At 40.4% G+C, this 12,403-nt stretch overlaps 1 protein-coding gene across 1 annotated transcript in view; it reads right to left on the bottom strand.

Moving 5' to 3' along the window:
* Positions 1–8,806, bottom strand: part of LOC131559505 (transmembrane protein 263-like) — a 199,448-nt gene extending 190,642 nt beyond the window's left edge. Inside the window, exon 1 of the mRNA XM_058807871.1 lies at positions 8,670–8,806. Within this exon, the coding sequence (XP_058663854.1) occupies positions 8,670–8,675 (6 nt within the window). The 5' untranslated portion in view covers positions 8,676–8,806. The remainder of the gene's footprint in view (positions 1–8,669) is intronic.
* Positions 8,807–12,403: the final 3,597 nt, after the last annotated feature.

Here is a 12,403-nt window from a genome sequence, read left to right on the forward strand (position 1 = left end):
GTCATCTTAAAGCACCCAAAAATCCTACCTGCACCATCACTGCTTTTAGGCCTTTTAGACTCTACTTTTGTACTTGGCATTATATTAATTACAGTATATAATCTTAAACTGAAGTCTGTCAGTTGACTGCTCACCGAGTCAGGAATTCATTTTGTTAACGAGCAGCAAAACACAAAACTCCAAAACAAAGTCCAAGAAAGGCAACTGTGAGGGAGAGGGCAATCAAATAAAAATATATATTTATATATCTTGCAAAAAATTATTAATGAAATTGAACAAGTTTGGGACAAATAACTTCAAAATCCCTTCAGAGAACTGTTGTCATTATATTGCAAAGGTTCCATATTGTTGTCTCCTTAGTGCAAGAGTTCCATACCTCTTTGGTGTTTCTCTCAGGCAGCTCCTCCAAGCACCAATTCTTTCTTCTTCTCACAGTAGCCAACTGACTCCGGTTCCCCCAACCAACCAATCCACTCTTTTATAACACTCTTCTTCTTATTGGCTACAGCTGTGGCCTGTTAAAGTCAGGCCTGCTCCCAATCTTTAATAATTACCCCAGCTGCAACTCCACAGGGGTAAGATTACTTTCTATACTATCTTTATTTACTTATATTCTGTCCCCCTACAGAGAATCACATATTTTACAACTTGGCTCCTTCTCACCATTCCTACTCTACTCACTAAAGACAATTTTTTTTTAAAATCCCCTACCATAAGGAAATACATCATGTAAATACTCTTCTCCATTATACTCAAACTTATAAGCAATCTTTTCCCCCTTTCAGAACAGAAGCTGGAGGAATCTAAAGCTCACAGTCATGGATTCAGCAGCAGTTTACTATCTCAGTTGACACTACACTTTGGAAATAATTCTAAAATCTGCAGCTGTAGCTACTACTTTCTCTGTGCATTTTCAAGTGAAAATAGTATTTATTTCCTGATCTAAACCTTCATATTCCCATTCTTGCTTCTAAACACTTTATTCCAGTTTCTCCTTTCTGACAATATTCTTCATTTACATTCTGGACTTGAACCTATAATCTTACTTCTTCCACTGTAAGAAACTGCCTCATTCCTCCTAAAGCCTCTCCTTAAGAGCCCAGAAGGTCAGACTTGCTTCTTTCTATGCAAATCCTCAACTGCCAGCATAAATCACATGTCCTCTGTCCTGCCTAACAGTGACTTTCAGACCTGGTATTCTATGTAGGCACAAGTCCAATAAAGCAATTAAGCAGAGGAAAATTCGTGGCAGCCTAGGCTTCATACCTCCACATCTGTGATTTCACTTGTAAGCTTCCCAGCCTTTTTTATACAGTATCAAATATATGTCAAGTGATAATCATAAAGATTAGATGCACCCTTAAAGGATGACAAGATTCAGTGTTTCTTTCTGTGTGAAGAAATAAGTGAAGTAATCCCCAAACACAGGACAGTTTGTTAAGTGCTTTGGGATGCTAAAGTACATCAGTGAAAGCATTGGCTATTTGTGTATCAGATTTAAAGAATACTTATTTCAAATCCACGAGACTAAAACCCACAGTTTCCTGCACATTAGCTACTTTGCCCCTTCCTAACACCACAAAATCAAAACCCCAGCCCTTCTCATCCCAACTTCACCTTCTCCAAATGCATGAGAGATGATACATGCTATGACTGGGCTGAATGTTCACAGATGCCAAAGGGTTTGTCAGACCCAGTAACAAAGAAACTGACCTTCATCAGGCTTTCCTAAAATGACATCATTAATGACACTGTTAATTTGGGATCTCTCCTCTATCCAGTCACTGTTATAAAGTTTCTCAGAACTTATATTGGATATTTCATGTTTAAACAAATTAAATTGTTCCATCTTCCATATCTGAAAATGGCTTGTGGCTCACAATGCCCTTTCTGCTTTTTACAAAATTACATAAGGTCTCAATTCCCACAGAAAAAAAAGGGGGCTGTTGTTTAAAGAAAAATAAAAATTAAACAACCAACCACTGGGTAGGTAGTTCAACATGACAACAACCTTTTCCAGGGAGCTGAGGACCTACAGGTACTTCACCTGAAGCACATACCCACCCAACCATCACCTTATTCTCTGCTGCTCAGGCACTGGGAACAAGTTTACAACTATCACTGTACTTTTGTCAGGCAGCTTGCAGCTGCACCTTTTACTTCGGCAATGAATTTTCAGCACTTTAAGGAATTAAGACTTTAATTTAAAGTTTTCTAAATGCAATAGAAACATTCCATTGAATCTGCCATCATTATTGATTGCACACCCACACCTCTGGGATTTCCAATGTCAGTTGGATTTTTCCTGCAGTGGGAATAAAATTGATGAGCAACCATAATTTTTTTTTTTTTTTGCTTTCCTCTATGTTTAAGAAAGCCTCTTGATGGATGCTTTGCTTTTAATTTTGCAAAACAAAGTTCACTTATAACGAGAGCTTCTGTGCCAGGTTTCAACCCAAGGGGAATTTCAGTTGCAGTTATAAATCCCCTGGAACATTAAAGGAAAGTACAGAAATAGAAGTGCTGAGGATGACAGTAGTGTAAAATTGTAGCACTTTGTTCAAAGTACTCTGTAACAAAGAATAGAAAAGTTGCTTAGATTACTTGCTCTTTTCTGAGTTTGGACAAACACATTAGGGAGGCTACGATTTTAACACTTAATTTTGTCTTGACAACAGGACTGGTAGAGAGAGGCAATGAGAGCAAGATTTAATGTTGCAAATGCCAAGTTAAGATTGAGTTCTATTCTCAGCAGAACAGTTAAATCCTATTTTTACAGCAATAAAACAACTTTGTACTGTCAGTAATCCAAATTAGGGTTTATTTGGCATAAATAAATTTTCAAGAGTACTAATGACACCACGGTCTATTCTCCATTCAGCAAGCCAGTAAAAACTGATGGTTTACACTTTCCATGTTCATATTTTGTACAGGATAGATAGCACCATTTATACAACAAACAGCCAGTACAGTCTGCTCAGTGGTAGACGAGACAGTTCTGGATTTTGAATTAATTATTGTATTGAATTTTGTCTCAATCGATCATTTATTTTCCATCTGGATTTCACCTCCTAAATCAATGTTAGCACAGAAAGAATGTAAGAGTGGTTTTCAAAATCTAAACCAAGCAAATCACATTTCATTTGATCATGTACTGACCTGGCCCAAAGAGAATAACTAACATACTACACTATATTATACTATACTATATTATAACTATACTATAAAATACTATAAATGTACTTTTCCAGTTTGGTCTCTGACAGATGGATTTAGTGATTAATGCCAGTTTTAGTCTGCCTGAATAAATGAAATAATGCACTCTACAGAAAGAATACTCTCCATTTTCCTAACAAGAGGTGGAAGTATCACTCTAGGGAGCTACAGACAGCATGAGAAATTTGTCTGAAAAATGAGAAGTCCTTTGTCTAATAATTTAGGCATATATGACAAAGGTCATTAAGATTTTCTCAACCATGCTAGAGACTTATAATGTAATAACCTTTTCACTATCCTCAGTAGGGTCACAATAAATAAAACAACAACAACAACAAAAACCTAATGGAAAGATGCATTAGGCAGAATTCTATAACTGTGGTTTCATATGACTCAATTTCCATGCATTTATTTCCTTGAAAGTGCACTAGTACTGTTTTAGCTTTAACGAGCTGAAATTTAAGAAATTTTCGAGAGCTTTTACAGCTAGAACATCAGAATTTTTACTATAAGACTTGAATTCAAAGTACATAAGCACATATACAGCTTGAAAAATATGAGCCTTCTCCCCCAAAAGAGTCACAAGAGACATCACTGCAAGACTTTTAAAGACAAGTCATCTTGCCAAAAATCTTAATTTCCTTTTTAAAAATTCGACTAAAAAAAAGCTGCAAATCCATTTGAAGTTAAAAAGTTGTTTCAAAACATTCAAAAGTAATTTTAGATGCTAGAAATTGAGAATAAATATAAAATATTTTATTCAGGACAGAACTCACTCCTGGTCCTTATTTCATTAGGTATTTCAAAATGCATTTTCTGCATTTGGTAATTAGCTAGGAGATTGCATTATGACTTATTTATCACACAACTTTTAAATTTATTTTGTTGATGGCTCGGTAGTTAAATATTTCCTTCCTTACAAATGAGTTTTGAACTCACATCAGAGCTTTCCAAGATCAGTATTGCTTGTCATTCTATGCAGTTGTTGTAGTGCTTTAAAGAAGAAACGTTTCAGATGAAATATTTACTAACTCTACAGAACAAAAGCTACATCTTCTGGTACTTTTAAGCCCTGCAATTTCACACCTAGCCTGCACAGTCAAAACTTGATTGCTAGAAGCACTGCCAGCAGTAACACCCCCTTTATCTCAGGCTCCATAGAGAGCTGCTTTTCTCCCAAACTCACTCCAAGAAGTAGTAAGAAAGGTCACAACTTGCTGCATACAAGATTCCAACCAGAGTTACTACACTCAGCAACCAAACACCCATCAGATGGAAAAAACACTTGATATTACAAACACAAGCAACACACAAGTAAGAATTAATTCAGGAAGCAATAGCTTTTGGTAACTGCTGCCTTCTACTCTGAAGATCTGTGAGGTGCAAAGGTTCTCCCTCCAAAATGTTTTTAGAATGAATCAAAGCCCAAGAAATGCAGTAGACCTTGAGCAGCTCTGCAGACATATTAAGACTAAGATTTACCAGCACAAGCCACTTCTGTGACGCCTGCTAAGTTCAATCAGAACATTCTTTTGAAGAAACTTAAGAGCTCTACTATTTGTCCCATCTATGTAAGAATATACCTTTGCCCAGAACTTGTAAGGCATGCAACTTTTTCCCATCTCTCTGAAATTCAGCTGAAATTTGAAAAAGAAAACCACTACAAGGTTTCAGCCATAAAGAAAAACAGATGTAACCAATCACAGGCAAATATTTCAATCAAAATTATCTACAGAATACGTACTCCATATTCTCTGTACCTTCATGTAACTTTTACTCTATCACTTACATTCATGCTCCTCCTCATTTCTAGACCACATTTAGGACTACATGCTAGGAAAACAAAATATTACTATAAACTTCATAGAAAGCAATAACACTTGTCTCCTATTTTTATGAGCTGTTCATTTCCCAAGCACTTTTCATTTCAACTATAAAGAGGCCTGCTAAACAAGATTGGACACATGTAAAAAAAAAAGATTACATATATATCATTTTGACAGAACAACCCACGACATCCTTAAGGAACAGAGCTGTCTGTAAACACAAGCAAGAAAAATATTTACTTGAGCTTTCCATAAATTTGATACTGCATCTTCAAAATATCTTGCCTTATTCTGATCCCTAAAATTTATCTGTCAACACTCACTATCACAGGCAGTCAGAAAAAGAGAACTATAGGCAGTAAGTTCACATTCTTTCTCTTAAATATAGCTTTAAGTTTCTCAAAGTAAAATGTCATATTTATGACACTTGTCATATCCCAAACTATATAACTTAACTGTGAGCCCATGCCAAAGCACCATAAACTCTCATTCTACTTTGAACAATCCTTTCAATAAAGAGGGGACCAGCTACTTAAATCACATCCTGAGCTTACTTTCACAAACAAGAACTTCAATATGACCCGCCACTCTCAATGCCTTTCATGTCTCTGGTTTTGGATTTAGGTTGGGCCAGTGACAGCAGCAGTGTTAGAAGCAGTCACCACAGCAGAACCATACCAGGAACTATCCCAATGCCTCATTCACCCACTGAAGATATACCACAAAGAGGTTCTATTAGCAAGGGCACAAGAACCTTCTCCAGGGCTGCCTAAGACTGAAGAAATCCAAGAGATGAATACTGGAAAGATACTATGTTGTGGGACAGAAATTAGCAACCAAATCCCTGCCTATCTCCCCACTGCCCTAATAAATGGAACTGCCCTCCCCACAGGACAGACACCTTAACCAGGCTCCTAATGCAGCCTGAAAAGATCTATTTCCTTGCCATCAGGACAATCTGCCCTTGAAGGAAAGCAAACTTTACTGACATATTCAAAAGGTATCACTTACTACTACACACAGAAAAGGTCCACTTCCTGACACAATCTGAGCTGCTTGCCTCTCACTCCTGTCCTATAAAGCAGGACAAGGGACTTTAACCAGTTTTGTACTTTGCATAGCCTGGAAGAGCACCGAGAAACCATCCTTCAGCACAGACACAGCTCAAAAGACATGGGAGCAGAAATAAACTACACATAAAGACTATCCTGAATCCAGTCCAGCTTCAACACCAAGTTTTAAAGCATTGATTTACCATACTACTTTACTTCACTCTAACTTTTCAACAGGATACTTACTAAATGTTTTAAAAATAAACTAGATGAGGCTTCAGTTTCCTCAGCAATGATCAGCATGAGTAATGGATCCTGAAAGGATCACTTCTACAGAACATCCCCTGATGTTACCACTTACTTCCCTTTGCCTGCTTCTTCCCTTCCCTAAGCAGGCAGACCATTTTGATACTAGCACTAACCTGTTTTCTTTTGACTGCTCTGCCTTCTCAGCAACATGCTAACCAGCATCAATGAGCTCACCACCAAAACCAATGCTGCCAGAAACACACAAACTCAAATCTATTTCCCAGGATATAACAATAACTAGGGGAGAAATTGACGCAATGACTTTTGAAAAGCTTAGTTTCAAGGTCTTCCCTGCAATGATCAAATCCTTAAACTTATTTGTTTTAAAGTCACACTGAACTACTCATGAGCAGGCCCATAAAAAGGATTCAGATCCAACTCACATCACACAGACACGTCCTCCTTCCCTTCACTTCTCCTTTCCTCACCCTTTTAAGGGGTGAAAATACTGCACATTTCAATGGGTTCCACTTATTAAATGAAAAGATAATTATCCCCACCCTCAGCTTCAGAATTTAAATAATGCATCTGCAATGATTTTACCCGGAAGAAACTTGAAGCAACTTCTACAGCAAAAAGTGGCACACATGGAAAGAAATGTGCCCTGAAAGAAATTACCCACTCTGAGAAAAAAAGTGAATCCTTTTCTAGTGAAAAGCTCTACACAGTGCCTATACCTGGAAAATGATTGGTTAAAAACAAACAGATACCTTTCCCCCAAACACACTCATTTTCCTTGCAGTCAGAACATGATTCCACTCACATCTTGCTGTATTTTGGATGAGCTTATCTTAAATAGCCGTGAGCTTTCCCCACTCTAGTGGGGCAAAAAAGGAATTCAGCAGAAGTAATGGGCTTAGCAAGAATAAGCAGCTGTTTACTTTGAGTGCAATAAAACAGAAGCTGAAGGAAATCTTTTCAGTTTTGACCTCAAACTGGATGTACCATTCACACGGCACTCTGAGGTTTCTGTTTTACAGTGTAAGTCAACAAATCACCCAAAGCCATAGTGCTGTTTATCAATAACATTCTCAATACATATTTTTTATTATCCTACACTATTGGAACTAAGAAACACTCAGAGAGAAAGAAAAAAATACACATTTTACTATCAGGCTTTGTACAAATGCACAACAAAATATACACTGCACAGAAGGTCACGGTCTTTTTACATATATTTATTGCATGTATGCAAAGGCTGCCCTTTTTCTTTCACCCACCAGTTGTGCAGATACCATGGTTAAGAGCCCCTAGTGCCCAGAGACAATTATTACGCCCAGTGACTGCCACACATGCACTTCCCAGAACCCAACACCTGCACAAGCTGATGAACTTCTAACACACACTTACTTGACTCAGAGGCTGGGAGGAAGGCCTGAGCCAAATCTCTCCATCGGGATTGGTACAGACGTATTCAGTTTCTACCTCAAAGAGCTTACAACCTAGATAATACATTTTTTATTTTACTGCTAGACAAATTCAGGCGACGGGGAATGCCTGGCGTGCCTCAAGTTTCAGACTGATTAATGAGAGAAAACCTCTTTAAAAGTCACACATCTAAAAATTACAGAGATATGACAACATAAAGTGAAGAAAAACCAATACAACAGCATTACTGACTCCTAACCAACACAACAGAAGACACAACCTCACATCTGATTGTTATATACAACTACTTCTATAGTCCAGCCAGCCTCAGCACCCACACCAATAACCGGCTTAGGTTAGACATTCTCCATCCTAACAGTTTTCCACAGCAAACTACGGGAGAAGGGGGACGATCCCCGCCGGGCTTAGGGAAGGGCCTGCGGGAGCAGCGGCACAGGTGAGCACCGGGGCAGCGCGGCTGCACAGCGAGGCACGGAGCCCAGGCCGGGCAGCGAACCCGCGAGGTGCTGCGGATGAGGGAAGAGGCCCAGGGAAGGAGGGCAATTTCTCCGCGGAGACACCAGCCTGGAAGGGCAGCGGGGCAGGCAGCCTCCACCGGCTCCCACGCTATTCCCTTCCCGTCTCAGCGCCGTAGGACACGAGCCGGGTTTTAATGGATAGAACGGGGGATTCTTTCCAGGGAGACGGACCCAAGAAGCGACACCGCATCCCCCGCGAAGTTGGAAGCTTCTGGAAGTTGTGTACTTGGTTACGAGAGCGCACGGCCGCCGCCACCTCCCGCCACCGGTTACCGCCGGGCCCGGCCCCCGCCCCTCGCCCCCCCGCAGCCGCCGCGGCCCAGCCGAACCCCCCGCCCCGGGGACAGCGCCAGCATCACCTTCATGCCGCGTCTCCCGGAGCACCGCCCGGCGGGGATGCAGGGAGGGCGGGCGGCCGGCAGCTGCGTGCCCGTCTCCCCCGGCGCTGGGGCTCCGGCTCCTCCTGCCCGATGTAAACACACACCGGCGGGCGGGGGGAGGCTGGGCCGGGGGGCAGCGCCATGGCAACCCGGCCGGAAGAGGAAGCGCGGGGGTCAGGGGCGCCATGTTGGCGGGGGGCTCGGGGCTCACCGTGATGCTGCGGGGGGCTCGGAGCCGGCACCGCACAACGGAGCCAAGGCTCCGCGCAGCCCGCACCGAGACAACACCGCTGCCTGACACGGCAGGTGAAGTGCTTCACCTGTGGGACATGCCGGCCCCTTCCATTTTCCTGGGAATGCAGCGAAGGGAGATGAATTGCCTCAGCCTTAAGTCAAACATAGAAGCAGCAGCGTTGGTTTGTCCAAGATGAGGAGCCAGTTCTCCGAGCTCTGCCCTTACTGCAGGCTTGCTGGCATTCACAGAATCAAATAGAATCAATTAGGTTGGAAAAGATCTATGAGATCACTGAGTCTAACGTAAGCGCCCCACGTTAGCTAGACAATGCCACTAAATGCCACATCCAGGTTTAGCTCCAAAGACGGTGACTCCACCACCTCCTTTGTCAATCCGTTCGGGTGTCTAACCACCCTAATTGTAAAGAAATTCCTTTTAATGTCCAACCTAAACCTCCCCTGCTCTAGCTTGAGTCTATGTCCTCTCATCTTGTTACTTGTTACCTGCGAGAAGGGACTGACCCCCAGCTGGCGGCAGCCTCTGGTCAGGGATTTGTAGAGAAAGGTCACCCTGAGCCTCCTTTTCTCCAGGCCAAACACCCCCATGGCCCTCAGCCGGTCCTCACAGGACACCCACTCCAGACCCCTCACAGCTGGACAAGGATCCCAGTCACCAGCTGGGTGCCCGGGAGGGCCTGGGGCTCCCGAGCCCTCTCCTCCCTTATGCTCAGCACACGGAGCATGGCTCCGGCCCGCAGGATGGGGGCTGTGCCCATGCTGCTACTTCACAGGAGGGAGAACGGTTTGGTGGCAAAGATAAAAGAGTCAGGACATCATCTTTGGCGTCTGAAGTTTTATTTCTCATGTACTGCTTTAAAACTATCACGGCACACTGCCACACACATGGGTAGAAGCATGGTCTGCTAGCAGATGGTTTGGTGCAATGAGGGAAGCCAGACAAAGCAAAACAAAAAGAAGAGTGGTTTGAAGTTATGATTCCTGAAATAGGGAGAGAAAACTACATTAAGTGAATGACAGTGATCAAGAGTTCATTTTTCTCTGATTTAATATTATTCTACATATGAGGCTGAGTTAATATGTAGAGAATATAACTATCTCAACAAGTGGTTGAATCCAAAAGAGGAAAGCCTGCTTTTGTTCCATTTTTTAACTTCTTGACTAAGAAATGTTGCAATTTCTTCTGTGAAGAAGTACCCTAGGCACCTATATATATGTCTTTTAAGGCATTCTGGAATACAGTGGACCCTATTTAGTCAGAAACCAAAAAGGAACAATTACATTGCTTAAAGTCTAGGAATACCGTCTCTCAGTGCACAGAGAGACAGTTTGTCCCATACTGTCATTTTTAATTGCAGAACCTCCTTGGAGTGGTACCATAAGATTGGTTTCCATTTTTCAGTTAAAAAGAAAACTCTTGAAAGACACAAAACAAAGCAATTCCCTCACCTCACATGGGCTGACAATTAAAAAGATTCATTTCCTTTGCTTATCACAACAAATCCATGCCTTACATAATTAGCTGTATCACTTCTTAGAGGAAGTATTCTGCAGCCCTTTCCTGGCACAGATTCTCGTAGCAGAATTTATAATTCCTTATGCAAATATAAAGATACTTCACAAGCATGTGAATCTTTTCAGAAGAGCAATAGTGGAAGCCAGTGAATTCAGTGAAGGTTTCAAATACCACACTAATTTCTACAGATCTGCACATTTATATGTGTGCATCTGTATTAGATATATAAAACTAACTGTAATAATATGACCAAAATGTAAGTCCTTCCTTCAAAACAAATAAAATTTATATCAAATAATCTTGTCAATAGTATTGGTAGAATTATATTAAATTTTTAATGGTATAATACAAATCCATATTTTGGTGGGTAGAAAGAAGATTATATAAAGTTTGTGTTGAGTTCAACATGTAAATTATAGCCTGATTAACAATAAAATAATATTGCCTAAAGTATAAAGAGTTAAAGAGAAAAATATCTTTTCCTTCATCCAGTTTAAATGATTCATTCTAGTGAAGTTAAAAATGCAACTTTCTCCATTTAAAATAGTGAATTTCAGATGAACATAATTTTTTTTCAGCAAGTTCCTAAGCCAATAAAATAGATTGAAGTGCAATCTTTTAAATAAGTTAACTTTAGGTTGTAATGTTTGCAATGTCTGTAGAACATCAGTAGCTGAAAAATCAGAATATTCTGGATGATAGACAAATAGGGGATGGGGGGGTAAAGAATGAGAAATTAATTTGTTTACTTTGTGCTAAATACAGAAAGAACTTTATTTGTGAAACTATTTCACCAGCACCAAAATTATTACTTAGTTTAATCCAAAAGGATTTATCCATTTAATGCACTCCAGTCCTGGTCTGGTGAGATTCACCTCAAAAGTGTGCCTCTACTGAAGCAAAATGGCTAATGTATATGCTTCCATAAACTCCACTTTTTGTAAATTAAAAGTGATGTCTTTTCATGGAGAAATTCCTTTCCCAGCCTACCTAGAATTTTCAGTGACGGCTGGGATCTCAAACATCTTAACTAAAGCATTGATCATTTATAATTTTGTTCAAAGTGATGAAGTCAGTGGGAAAAAAAAAAGTTACCTTCAGATTTGGTAACAGTACATTCCCAAACTACTTATTAGAAAAAGAAAGTTTTCTAGAAGTTACCATGTTTTGTGTAGGGGTGAGTATGTGAAAGAGTGATGGTCAGGTATATTTTTTTCTGTGTAGACTAGAAAGCCCACTCCTCAGATGCAAAATGACTAACAGCTTCTCCCTGTCACTTTTACTAACTTTGGGAGATGAGATTTCAGCACTTTTTGCCTATGCTCATAACCCTACACTGGCACAGAGATAAGAACCTTATCAGCAACTCAAGTCCCAAATCACACCCCTAAAATGACAGAGCTTTCCCTTAGATGTATTAGAAAAGACTGAGATAACTAATGACTGTTTTACAGTACTCAGGTGGACAGAAACATTAAAATAGAGATAATTGATACTAGGTTAGACTGCTGCAAGGTTCAATTTCACCTGAGTGCAGGTGGCTGCCATCATCAAGCAGAATGGCCCTGCTTTGTTACCCCTGTTTACCTCCATTTTTTCATCCCTCGGTTCTTAAGTCATATTCTTGCCCTGTGTGACATTTGAGCAGCCTTATCATTGCCTGCTGCTAAAAAGCATAATGCAGCAAAAAGAAATGCAAGTGCCAGGTGGTGTAAGACAGGAAAATAATACACAGTAATAATTCATTGAAACAGGTGATCACTGTATGGTGGTAGTAGTTGGCTCATGTTAAAGGGTCCTGCTAGAAAGGAAATTATTTCCAGACAGTAAAGCTGTTGGTTAGTAATGACTGGAACTTTTACAACTTCTCCAGACATCTCTGTTCCAGATGAAAAAAAAAAAATTCCCATACCTTGAGAAAATAAATTTGCCGTTGGCCTTTTCA

The sequence above is a fragment of the Ammospiza caudacuta genome, chromosome 6 (assembly GCF_027887145.1).
Source record: "Ammospiza caudacuta isolate bAmmCau1 chromosome 6, bAmmCau1.pri, whole genome shotgun sequence".
NCBI lineage: Eukaryota > Metazoa > Chordata > Aves > Passeriformes > Passerellidae > Ammospiza > Ammospiza caudacuta.